This window comes from Plecotus auritus, assembly GCF_963455305.1.
Source record: "Plecotus auritus genome assembly, chromosome: 2".
NCBI classification, from domain to species: Eukaryota; Metazoa; Chordata; class Mammalia; order Chiroptera; family Vespertilionidae; genus Plecotus; species Plecotus auritus.
In genome coordinates, this window is record NC_137771.1 from 65,880,085 (window position 1) to 65,893,974 (window position 13,890).

At 40.1% G+C, this 13,890-nt stretch overlaps 1 protein-coding gene across 2 annotated transcripts in view; it reads right to left on the reverse strand.

The window, feature by feature from the left end:
- The window catches only part of ZNHIT6 (zinc finger HIT-type containing 6), a 60,350-nt gene that overhangs the window by 11,024 nt on the left and 35,436 nt on the right, over positions 1-13,890 (reverse strand). For both annotated transcript variants that reach the window (XR_013959842.1, XM_080654358.1), the window contains exons 7-8: positions 12,667-12,747; positions 10,886-10,963 (exon numbers count right to left, since the gene is read on the reverse strand). Coding sequence is in view for 1 of the 2 variants with exons in the window: in XM_080654358.1 (XP_080510484.1) it covers positions 10,886-10,963; positions 12,667-12,747 (159 nt within the window). In the remaining variant the exon portion in view is untranslated. The remainder of the gene's footprint in view (positions 1-10,885; positions 10,964-12,666; positions 12,748-13,890) is intronic.

A 13,890-nucleotide genomic window follows, 5' to 3' on the forward strand; every position in this document is an offset into this window, starting at 1 on the left:
TATGACGTATTGTAGAATTGTATTCCTGAAACTCATGTAATTTTATTAACCAATGTCTTCCCAATAAATTCAATAAAAAAACAATAGTCAACACAACAACAGCTGTCCAGTGTGAATGAATCAAAATTATGCCTACGTTTTATTGTCAGATTGGCAAAAAATAATGTATTTTTTGGCGTGCTGCAGAATTTTAGTAATTAGTTTATGTGTACCATGCAGGAGATGAAAAAGGTTGAAAATCGCTGACTTATGCCATGAACACTGTTTTACATTCATATTTACTTAACAACACATCCTTATAGAAACTTTAGCTTAGGACAAAGTCATTGAACTTCTTTAGTAACAAAGAATGCCACTTATTACATAAGCATTAAAATACATATTTGCCATTTTATGCATTTTACATTTTAAATGCAGCCTTGCAACTTTTAGTACAACCTTCAAACCATTTTTATTTTTTTTAAATCATCTATACTGTTAAAAGTATTTCAGATATCCTCCCTCCATTGACCCTCTCCTGCCCAATCCTGCCCCTTCCCCAGGCCTTCACTGCACTATTGTCTATGTCCATGAGTTATGCATCTATGATAAGTTCTTTGGTCAATCTCTTCCCCCCCGCCTTTTTCCTCTGAGACTCCTCAGTCTGTTGCATGCTTCCTATCATGTTTACTTCCAAGAGAGTAAAAAGCACTTTGAATGTTTGTTTCCATTATCTTGAGGCAAATTGTACAGTGCAACTTGGCATTGCCTAAAACATTTAGACTTTAGCTTCTTTGCCAGCCATTAAGTCAGTGAATCCTAAGAGACAGCTGTATCTTAATTTTTCAAAAACTCTGGTGTTCCCATTAATAGAATGGCTCTGCTACCATAAGACAAACTACTTAAGTCTGGAAGAATTAAGATACCAACATTTGTCTTTTCTTTTACCCTTAGGGATGCTCTCAGACATTTCCTCTTGTTATTTCACTTGCTTTCCCTCACAGGCTTGCTGGCTGACCCTGCTCCAGGCGGCTTCACAGGGGCATTTGAAGGGCAGCATGGCTCAGTAGGCTAAACAGGTGTTACAGTGATTGACATTATATAAATAAAAGTTGTCCGATATTTAAGGGTATGTTTTTAATCTTGGCTCTGTTACTAACTTTCAAAGAAACGGGCCACGTTCCTGAAGTTCTTTCTCTGCACTTTATTAGCAAATTAGGGGGTTTTAAAAAACTTCTCATAACTCAAAAGGAGAAAGAGAATTAAAAGAAAAAAATGAGTCACAAGCCACTTTATTTTCCATCTGATCACTGACACTCAACCTCTGTATGCCCTAAAGTATACTGGAACTAAATCTGAATATTCTACAACTTTAACAATATACTAGCAGTACCTAGGTTACAGATTATTTTCCACCATAAAATAAGATCACTGATGAGGTGAACACCAAGATCCCTCCAGCTCTAAAATTCTACAAGTTTTGGATATGTATCTGCCAAAGGTAGCACTTAACCTATATTCTTCATAGTCACATTTATTTCTCAATATAGGGTTCTGGGTTAAAAGTGCAACTAACTGATTCAAAATGTAAAAAGTTGAATCTTCAGCTATTTTAAAAAGAACATAATCCTAATATAAATCAGTTTATTGTTATTTGGTTTTAAAAGTATAGCTCATTCTGGTAGAAGGGAATTCAGTAAGGGACCATTTGATGACTAGAAGACATTAGAATCAACCTAGAGAATGTCCATGCACATGAAAGAAATATGTAGAGGGGGTACTAAATATTTGTGTCATCTCAGAGAGGACATGTCCAGTGATAGAATGGGTTTCATGTGTGGGATTCTGCTTGAATCAGTTTTATAATAAGAATTATAAACTTAGTTCTAGGGAAAAAAGCTCAGCTAGTTGGCATCGCTGGGTTAAGTATTTGCAGGACAGATGCAAGCACAACTTAAGTTTCAGTGGCTGTAAGCTTGAGAATCTAACATCATGTTGAGAGTTAAAATATATTTCCCAAATTTTGAAAAAACTTTCATTTTATATTTCACATAATTCCTTTAACCAGTAAATGAAATATATATTTGAAACAAGAGCATTACTAAGTAAACTGTAGATTTATAACCTGCTAAAAATTTGACCATCACATCCAGGCCTTCTGGATTTATAAGTAACTGAGCTTACAGTGAGGATGAGAAAAGACTGAACAAGGGGTATCTAGAACAAGTAAGAGCCTAATAAGGCCCTCTGTAAGGCGTTTTTTTAAATGTATAGCTGGTCACTATTTTATCACATTCCAAAGCTTTCATATCATGAATAGACTAGGATCCTTTACCAGTGCAGCTCTGAACTGCTGAGCTTTCTGAATGGAGGCATATGTCTGTACTAACCAACTCATGACTAGTGCCCCATGTCAAACATGTATGGTCCTTGTCTACATGGATACATTAAAGTCCCAAAACAAAGTGCAGCAAACTGCTAATTCAATTATTGTATTTTTAAATATGAAAACTAAAAGACACAGAAATGGATGTGGTGTGATGAGATCTAGACATCTGGAGCTTAAGATTTAATGAGATATGTAAGTGAAGATAGCTTCAAACCAGGATTTGGAGCTGGGGAGAAAGGTTGAAAATATATCTAGATTTAGGAGTGATTTGTACAGAAATGACAGTTGATAATATCTTAAATAAACAAGCTCCTGAAACTTCATAGTCTTCCAATATCCCACTTATCTCAAAAAAAATGCAAAACTAACATGATTGGGTACCTGCTCCCTTGTGGTTAGTGACTGTCTGAAGCATAGCTAATCCTATATAATAAAGAGGTAATATGCAAATTAACCCTCACGCCCTCACAAGATGGCTGACTACAACCAGGCCGGCAGGGGGGTTAGTGTGGGACGACCAAACAACTGAAGAGCAGGCTCGTGGGGCGACCAGGCCGGCGGGGGGGGCCATGAGGGGCGACCAGGCTGGCAGGGGGGGCAGTTGGGGGCGACCAGGCTAGGAGGGGGGGCAGTAAGAGGCGACCAGGCTGGTGTGGGGGGGTGCAGTTGGGGGCAATCAGGTCGGTGGGGGGGGCAGTTGGAGGCGATTAAGCTGCACGGGGGGCAGTGAGGGATGACTAGGCCAGCGGGGAGGAGGGAGTTAGGGGTGACCAGGCTGGCAGCAGGGGGCAGTAAGAGGAGAACAGGCCAGCAGAGGGGCAGTTGGGGGCGACCAGGCCGGCAGCAGGGGGCAGTGAGAGGTGACCAGGCCAGCAGAGGGGGATAGTTAGGAGCGACCAGGCAGGCAAGCAGGTGAGCAATTAGGAGCTAGCAGTCCAGGATTGTGAGAGGGATGACCAACTGCCGGGGATCGGGCCTAAACCGGCAGTCGGAAATCCCTAGAGGGGTCCTGGATTTGGAGAGGGTGCAGGTTGGGCTGAGGGGACCCCCCCGGTGCATGAAGTTCATGCACCGGGCCTCTAGTCCTATATAATAAAAGGCTAATATGCAAATCGACTGAACAGAGGAACAACCAGTCGCTATGGTGCACACTGACCACCAGGGGGCAGACGCTCAATGCAGGAACTGCCCCCTGGTGGTCAGTGGGCTCCCACAGGGGGAGCCCTGCTCAGCCAGAAGCCGGGCTCACAGCTGGCGAGCACAGTGGGGGTGGCAGATGGACATCCTTTGAGGGCTCCCGGACTGTGAGAGGGGGCAGGCCAGGCTGAGGGATCCCCCCAAGTACACAAATCTCATGCACCGGGCCTCTAGTCTACACTAATAAAAGAGAAACATGCAAATTAACCATCACTCTGCTACGCCAAGCCACGCCCACCAGCCAATCAAGAGCAAGTAAGCAAATTAACCCAACCAAGATGGCAGCTGGCCATGGAGCTGGAGCAAGCAGGAGGCTTGGGTTGCCCTGGCAATAGAGGAAGCCAAGTTTGCCGCCCACTCTGGCTGACCCTGGCCTCCATTCAAGGCTACAAAATTTCAATTATAGAAGTTAAATAAATCCTAGATACTTGCTTCCAGTCAGCCCTGGCCTCCGCTCAAGGAGGCGCTGAAAAAAAAAGAAAAAAAGGAGGGGCTGGGACCTTGGGTCACCGGGGGGTGATCAGGCCAGGATGGGACGGCAGGGGCCGTTGGGGGTAAGCAGGCCGTCAGTGGGTTCAGTTGGAGGTGATCAGGACAGCGGGGGGGGGCAGTTTGGAGTGAACAGGCCAGCAAGGGAGCAGTTGGGGGTGAGCAGGCCAGCAGGGGGGGCAGGTGGGGGTGATCAGGCTGGCAGGGGGGCATTTGGGGGTGAGCAGGCCGGCGGCAGGGGGCAGTTGGGGGTGAGCAGTCCAGCAGGCAGAGTGGTTAGGGGCAATCAGGCAGGCAGGTGAGTGGCTGGAGCCAGCAATCCCGGATTGTGAGAGGGATGTCCGACTGCCTGTTTAAGCCCAATCCCGGTAGTTGGACATCCCTCGAGGGGTCCCAGATTGGAGAAGGTGCAGGCCAGGCTGAGGAACACCCCCCGCCCTGTGCACAAATTTCGTGCACTGGGCCTCTACTATTGAATATAAGAGTATGTATGTTGCAGAAGTGTAAAAAATTATTACTTTTTTTAAAAAATGTAATACATAATATAGTCAACTGCCAGCCATATAGAACTTTTTGTCTTAAACCTATTTCTTCCTTTTACTAAGGAAGTAATCTGTAAGATTAAAACAAAAACTTACATTCAGAGTCAATTCAATAAGATGTTGACTTGAATGCTGCACTTCATAATACATAATACATATTTACTGAGAATGATATGCTTGCTATGAGTCAAGCACTGGGCTCAGTAGCTGACAGGCATTGTGTCAGAGTAATTTCCACAAAATGCAGTATCATTTCTATCCTGATCTAACTTTCAGATAGGAAAATAGAAGCTTAGTAACTTTCCAAGGTCTGTATCAAATTTATAACATTATTTTGACTTTATAGAGAATCTACTTTGATGTAGGTTTTTGAATAAAAGCAAAAAGATTATTTCAAATGTCACATAATTTGGGTTAGGTTGAGAGACAGTGATTTAATAAATTTAATATTTGTAATGCTGAATCTTTTGCTCTACAAAGTCTAGTCTTGAATTTTTAAAAATAAGGCCTACTTTTCCACAGATTATATATTCTGAAGAAATAATATTACTATTTCTTACTGGAGTGATATAATCTCACTCTAAAGGAATCCTAATAATAATAAAGTATTAGTATGGAAAGGCCATTCTTTTTAAAAATAATGTTTCTGAAAATGATGCTACTTCTACTTGAAACTCAGCATACACTAAACCTGCCCAGAAAACAGGCCGATCTCTCAGATAACAGGTCCATGCCAGAAACTTCAGTCTCCTAGTCTACATGTCTCTTTTCTGTAGCCTATTCATTCTTGTATAAACTCCAATTTTTATTTACATGTGTGGAAAATTAAATATGCTTAATTAACACGATATGCGTCCAGCCTATTTTGTCTTTCGGACGGAAAGTATAGTGCCAGTCACCGGTGACTGACAGGGCGCTTAATGTGTTAAATGGCTTCTGAGTAAATTTGAAAAAAAAAAAAAAAAAATCAACCCACTAAAGCTTAAACCACATCCTTATCAAAACTAGGACTTTATAGAACTATCAAAGCAGCAAAGTAAACATAAAGAATAGAAAATGTACCTAAGCTTCTTTATGAAAATAAACTATTCCATTAATAAGTAAAATTATAACAGAGACCTAAAATTTAGTAGATTTGGAAAATTACAACTGCAAGGGCAGTAGGAAAGCTGAGGGTATTCTAAGCTCATCAGTCACTAATAACTTCAGTGAGCAGCAGAACAATGGCCGCCTCTGATAGTGCCCTGCATTCCTGATGAAGGCTTTTCTGCTTCAAACCATTTATTTACATTCTGAGAATAGAAAGCTGCTAAGAAATGATGTGGCAAGAGAGCAAGTGTGGCCTTGCTAACACAAGCACCTTATGTAAATTCTCCTCCCCTGGGAATGTGAGCCCCACAGAGGCAGGAATGATTTTCTCACTGATATCCCCCTAATGTCTAGGACAGTACCTGCACCATAGTAGATACTCACTGTTTGCCGAATGAATAAAAGATTTTACTTAAGAAGCCATATTAGCTTTCATAAAAAGACACAAATTCAAATTCTGTGTTTTCTGGAAAGGAAAGTCCCAAATAGACCAACAACAAATTTTTTAGGGTTAAACATGTATTCATGATCACCTAAATCTAAAAATTATAAGTTGTGTATGGCACAGCTAAATCCTGGGAAACATTTAAGATTGCTCTAACTGATCAGGTATAACATGAGACAATTGTTATAAACCCTCAAAAAACGGAAAACACAACCAGCGGAAATTGGCAACATCAAGCATTTGGTAAAAGACTTTACTCTGAAGTTACTGGAACACTCTAAATCATAAGATACATTTAAGGTCACACAGCCACAAGACAACTACTTATTTTTGCCTTCTAAGCACTTTTCAGGAAATAATAAAATCTTCTTATTTAGCATGCTTATCTTAAATTAGAAACCTAACATTTTATAACCTATAATAACCTTACTCAGATGTCCTCTTGAATGAACTTTCCTTTAACAGTATAACAGTAAGTATACAGTCAAATGTAAATGCTCATCCTAGTCTATCCTATGAATGTACTAGAGGCCCGGTGCACAAAATTTGTGTGTGTGTGGGGGGAAGGGCAGGGAGTCCCTCAGCCTGGCTTGCACCCTCTTGCAATCCAGGACCCCTTGGGGGATGTCGGGCCTAAACCGGCAGTCAGACATCCCTCTCGCAATCCGGAATGCTGCATGCACCAGTGACCATACTTTTTATACAGGTGAAAGGTATCTTGCTGTTGTATGGGCAGCTACATTTTTTTGCCCTGATTATAAAAAGTAGTACATAACATGATCCTCCTGAGGCAGTAGTACCATTTCCCCTATCATATGGGTGGAAAAACTGAAGCAGAGAGAAGTTAAGTAATTGGCTTTGTCACACAGTTATAAGTGTCAGAATCAGGGCTGACCACAAAATGTGCGAGCCAGAGTCCATGCATGTCATCACCGCATCATCCTGTTTTTTCAGTGTTAGAGTAGCCTTGCCAGGTTTTAATTCTTAAATCTAAGAGACTGTTCCCAATATATAGGGTGAGGTCCCTAGGCCTGGCCAGAGATCAGGGCCATCTGTGGGGGGGACCAGTGGGCAGGGAGATTGGAGGGCCCCTGCTGGCACCCGCCTTGGCTAGTGGCCTGGTGCCGCTCGCTGGCCAGCCCCACCCCCCGATCACTGCTGCTGGTCCCCTCCTTCTGGGGGGGGGGGAGGGGGAGAGACGCTCTTGCATTGAGCGTCTGCCCCCTGGTGGTCAGCACATGTCATAGCGACCAGCCATTCCGCCAGTCGTTATGCTGTTCGATCGATTTGCATATTAGGGTTTTATTATATAGGATTACAGACAGTCCTTGGGTTATGTCGGACTCGACATACGTCGTTTTGTGGTTAGGTTGCCATCTTCCATTTATTTATTAAAAAAAAAAAGTTCTGTCATTTCAACGTATGTACATATGTGCTTTATTTTCTTTATTATTTATTTACCACAAGTAAAGGTCAGGAATTGTTATCTTTCTTTTGAATTTTTTTTACTGTTTCACTTCATTACTGCTGTGTATGTGCTTCATGTGAGTGATGTAGGTGCTTATGTAGGTGGGTTCTGACTTACAGCGAAAAATGTGTTATGCTATGCTGTAGGAACGAATCTCTGATGTAACCCATAGTACTGTAAATACTATGGTTTTAAAAATAGTTACTTAAAAAATAAAATATTTCTAAGTGTATTCCCATAATACCTAATTTCATTATTCATAACTAGAGGCCCGGTACATGACATTCATGCACTGGGGGGTTGGAGGAGGAGGGAGAGAGGAGGTTCCTCAGCCTGACCTGTGCCCTCTTGCAGTCTGGTACCCCTCGGGGGATGTCCGACTGCCAGCTTAGGGGAGCGGGCCTAAGTTGGCAGTCGGACATCCCCTGAGAGTTACTTAGTGCTGCCACGGAGGCGGGAGAGGCTCCCACCACCACCGCTGGGCTTGCCAACTGTGAGCCTGGCTTCTGGCTGAGCGGCGTTCCCCTCATTGAGCGTCTGCCCCCTGGTGGTCACTATACGTCATAACAACCAGTTGTTCCACCTTTCGGTCAATTTGCATATTAGGGTTTTATTATATAGGATTAGAAAATACTTATAATACTGGGAAGTTTTGTAGAAATTAGGATAATTATATCTTGAAGCTGACTTAACCGGAAATGTAGGTCCATCTTAGGACAAAAGCTACCTCAATAGGAGTTTCTGACATTATTACTGCCTTAAAGTGATGCCACCACTACTCCAAGTTAAATAAGGTGGGCCCTCGCTGGTTTGGCTCAGTGGACACAACATGGACCTGAGGACTGAAGGGTCCCAAGTTTGATTCCGGCCAAGGGCACAGACCTCGGTTGCAGGCTCCTCCCTGTCTCAGGTGGTCAGACGTGTGGAGAAGGCAACAAATCGACGTGTTTTTCTCACATCAATATTTCTCTCTGTCTTTCCCTCTCTCTAAAAATCAATAGAAAAATATCCTTGGGTGAGGATTAAAAAAAAAAAAGGTGGAATTTTTAAATCCCAAATTTTTGGACCTAGGTTGTAACTGTCTGCTGCCTCTTCTTTGATGGGCAGCAATGAGTTCAAGTAAACAACTCAAATGGGGAAATCTGAAGAAAAGTTTTCTACATAGATAAGGTAAAGTCAAAGTACTTCTCAGGTATTCCTTAAAGTTAACATCACCCACCTTTTACTTTATTAACCTATTATTTCTTCCTTTTTGGGGATAAAGATTAACCCAAAGCCCAACATTGGTCCCCCCTGGGTTCCTAAAGAAGGAAGATTATAAAGTAAAAGAAAATAAAAGACCTAAGGAAAATGAAGCAGAGAAGTTGAGTGCCTAGAATTAGGTCATTTGACCTTCATTTCAGTGTCCTTTTTCGGGGGTTCAGGTTTACCCTCTTTGACGCTGTTAAAATAAACCATACCGATCTACTGGCATTCTCCTGTGTTCTGGTATCTACGTATCCTGACTTCTTTCTATGCAACTGCATGAAATGGTTTTTCCAACCACTTCCCCCTGGATAATCTTGCATTTCTGTCACATTCCTAGAAAACCCTGGTCTGCTAGGACAAGCTGAGATCTCCATCCCTTTTGCCTCTTCAAGAATTTAGAATACATATTTCCAAGTTAAAAATGAATGCTATCTGGGCCCAAACAGTCTGTCCTATAGTATAAACTTTAAAATAGTATCTTACATTTAAAACAGGAACAACTACCACATTGTCAGGCAAAGACTGGAAAACATGTTATTTCCATGGCCTAGAGAAGTTGAGATGAGACAACTATCCAAAAAGTAATTTCACTTTTAACAAAAACCCTCAGGCAAGTGTTCTCTTAGAGGCTTATGAGACTGAAGCCACAATATATTCATCAAGTATGCACCAAAGTATGAAAAATGAATAACATTTACATGAACTACTTAGATAAAATATGGTGCATGTTAAGAAAGGAAGTAAATTTGGAAGAGGAAACACAGATAAAAAAAATGAAAAAAATTAACTAATGACTGACCAGAGGTAAATTCTAAGGGAGAAATACAAATTATTTTGTTTAGACATGATTTATATGGAATCTGCTTTAGGAGTTTACTAAACACAATGGAAAATATGCACCTTTTACATCAGTATTTCTCATTAATTATGTTTGATTACCAATTTCAGAAATAATCGATTTTGGCTAGCATGGATGTTGTAATTCTGGATAACTATCTTTGCAGAAGCCACAGAACTTTCTACCCTCTTATCTGGGGCTCCATACCTTTTAGGGGAAGTAGCAGAGTTAAAGTATTAACTGCATTCTTAGCTATAATGTCTTATAATGTTATAGGTAGACCTTTTGTAAGAATCCATTTATCTGTAGTAGTTAACAGTAGTAGTTATATTAGTAAAAGCATACACTTACCATGTGCTAAATGAATTACTTTAGTCCCTCATGACAATCTTATAATTATTATTATCACCCCCATGTTACACATGGGAAAACTAAGGCAAGTGAGGTTATATAACTTACTTACTAACATAATTGGCAGCAGGTCGAGCTAGGATTTACACATAGCTCTGCTTTCACAGCTTGGACTCTCAAACCTCTAAGCCATACCAGCAAATCAAATTATAGACAAGGCTAATCATACCTAGTCTGAATTGCATCTAGCAGTTTTGTTAATTAAACGATGAAAATGGGGGAAAAGCATTAGGAGTCTTAAATGACCAGTGTTTTGAAATTCAGTAGCCAACACATAGCTGGCACTTAAGCAGATTGCAGGGACCCTCAGAGATCATTTAGTGTACTGTACTTCATTCCATTTAAGAAGGAACAGAGCCCAGTGATGTTGAGAACTTCACCAAATCATTCAGTTTGTTAGAACCTATCTCCCTTCACATTTCTATGCAGTGTTCTTTCCACTGCCATGTATGCAGTAATCAGCTGGTCACAAGAATTTCTGCATTTCCAAAAACAATTTGAACACTGGAGCTGGAACTGGAACTCTGCTGAAGAGATTATTTCTTGAAATAAGTTAATATGCAACTTAGAAATCTTTTAGTTGCATATGATGTTATTTTAAAATAGTCCAATCTGGGTGATTTTTCAACCAAATTTATCCTATAAGGGAGATTATTTAAAAAATTTAATTTGAAAGCCATTTTTAAAGCCTAGGCTTTATTAATAGCCACATAATTAGTATAATTATTAGCTACTTAATTATATTGCAGAATTATAAAATAATTAAATAAATGGAGGGAAGCAATATTACCTTACTAAATTTTGCTGCATATTTTCGACCTTCATTAAAATTTGGACCCCAGTCTGAGAGCGAATGTAGGCTTTCAATCTGAAATAAAAATATCACATTAAAAGGGCAATTTTTAATATATTTCAAACTAGTGTCATGGAAGAACATTTATGAATAGCTAACAATTCTTAAAATTTATCTATACAAGCATAGAAAAAAAGGTTAAATGCATTTTCTAACCAAGGATGTGAATTTTCAAAAAGTACCTTTCTCACCCTGGCTGGTATTTCTCAGTAGTTAGAGTCGGTCCACGCACCAAAGGGTTGTGGGTTCGATTCCAGGTCAGGGACACATTACCTGGGTTGCAGGTTTGAATCCCAGTCCTAGTTGGGATGCAGTGCGTGCGGAAGTCAACTAATCGAATTGTTATTTTTCTCTTTCTCTCTCTCTCTCCCCCTCCTCCCCCCTCCCCCCTCCCTACCTTCCACTCTCTCTGAAAAGAAAAAAATAAAATCAATGGGAAAAATATCCTGAGGTGAGGATTAACAACAACAATAAAATTACCTTTTTTCCTTTCTGTATAATTAAAAAACTTAAATTAAAAATAACTATTTCAGTAATTAATCTTGCTATTTAACTTTTTTAATGTAAGCAATTAAGTGGCAGGTATTTTGTGTTATTGCCAGATATATGAACAATAATAACAACTGGATTCTCAGTAATTAGAATAAAACTCAAGTATTATACCTGTCCCAAGACACTGTTTGATATGTGACATGGATCTGATTCAGTCTTGGGCTCTACCTTTTATCAAAAGTATATGATGAGATTTAACTAGAACTGAATCAGACATTTCAGAATCCACTCAGTATAAATTTTAAATACCAAGTTACTCTGGAGCCAAACCAAGCATTCATATCCTAAGCAGGTACCATCTGGTAAAAAGAAAGTCAACTGGGTTCCTGCCTAGGAACACTAATAACAAGCATTCTAATAATAGTTCCCTTTTTAGAGCACTGCCTACTATGGGCTAAGCCTTGTAGTAGGAACTTATATATGCTGTTTTTTAAGCTTCATAAGAATCCTATCTAGTAGATTATCATCAATAAATTAAGGCCCAGAAGTGAAGTAACTTACTCCTGATCACATAGCTAATAAGGAATTGAGCTAGTTATTCTAACCAGACCTTCATTACTGATTCTTTCCACTATGCTATGTTAATTATTTTTGTCCATGCTGTATTTTTAGACAGGAGACAGAGTATATCTTACTTAGTTTTATGAAGACTTGGCTGAAACAGGATTTCCTGTCTGTAACAGTTACTTGGAAACTCCTAATTTTCAGTTTTGGGTTCAACCTGAAAGGCATTTTGGTTTAAGGGTTAAGAGTGTAGACACTGACTCCAGACTGCCTGGGTTTGAATCCCTGTGCTTATTAGCTACATGAAGTCACTTAACCTCTTTATGGCTCAGTTTCCCCTTCTGTGAAATGGCTATGTAATACCAGTAATCTACCTTAATGGGTTATTGTGAAGATTAAATGAATTAATACATTTATCATTATCTGCTTCAAAGAGTCTGGAAACCAGCACGGAGTAAGTATGAACTACTGTTAAAACTATCCAAAAGCAGCATCTCTGACTGACAAAGCCTTGAGTAAAAACCAAGGAAATGGAGCAGAAAGTAAATGGCACTGACACATCACATTCTAATAAAGTCATGACTTCCCATATTAAATATGCACCTAACAAATATCTCGACATTTTAAATAATTCAGAAAGTGAAAAGATTTTAAAAACACACCTTTGACGAATTACAGGATCAGACTTTTCTGGGTCAAGGTAAGTTGCTAAGATTTCATTAATAGTTTTATTATCCGGTACTCTTTGCAACAAAAGAAAAGAAAAAAAACCCAAAACTTATTATTTATAATTTTCTACTAAAGGTATTAATTTAGAATTACTAAATCTTATAGTGTTTTTGTTTAAATAATTGAACACAGACCTTTTATTTTACTCTTGGCAAAATATAATGGCTTGTTAAGCATAAATTACTTACAAAAATAGCTTTAAAAGATTTCTTGGACACACTTAACAAAGTCTTAAAAAACATTATTTTGACCTCTCATTATTTTGATCCCTATAAATTAATCACAAAAATATGAATCCTCTTTTAACACACACCTATGCTCAAAGATGAAAAGAAAGAAGTCAGGATGATATACATTTGAAAGTTGTAGAAATAAAAAACCTAAAAAAAAAGGTTTCAGATGATGCTAATTTCAGTGCATGTTCAAATTTATTCATTATAAATCATAAGGCCAGGTTAAAAAGTTGATACTGCTTTCCCTGGAAACAAAGCATTTTAGGTTTTCCAACTTTTCTATATGTATTGTCCTAACTATAAAGCTGTAGAAACAAAACTAAGACACCGTTTTGAACTTAGTAACTAAAAGTTACAAGGCAACATTTAAAATGTAAAATGCATAAAATGGCAAATATGTAACTTTTCTCAATCATTTATATATCTATACCAATAATAGAGAAATATGCAAATTATCCGTTATAGCACGTCACAACTGGATAAGCAGGCTGGTTCTCTGCCCTCTGCTCAGGCAGCTGCAAGGCCCAGGGTAGGATAGGATATGATAAGAAGGGATAAGAAAGGAGAGGGAGAGGAAGGCAGGCATGCATGCAGACAGGCCGAGAGGAGAAACAAATACAGAAAGGGAACAAGAAAAAGATGTAGGAATGGAAAAGGGAAGGAAATGCAGGGCGGCACACGGGAGGGGATGGCGACCACAAGGGGTGGGGTGAAGCAGGTGCACCCAGCGAGGGGCAGGGCAGGAGCCCCGCCCAGATGCGGGAGGAGGGCAGTGGCACCTGGTGCAGGCTGTTGGTGGGAGGCGCCCACAGGTCTGGGACGGAGTGGTGGATGGTCCAAGGCATTCTGGGCAGAGGCGTTCCTGCTTCGCAGCAGCAGCAGCACCCGGGCTGTGCGGGCCTCAGCCACTCTCGCTGGGCTGGG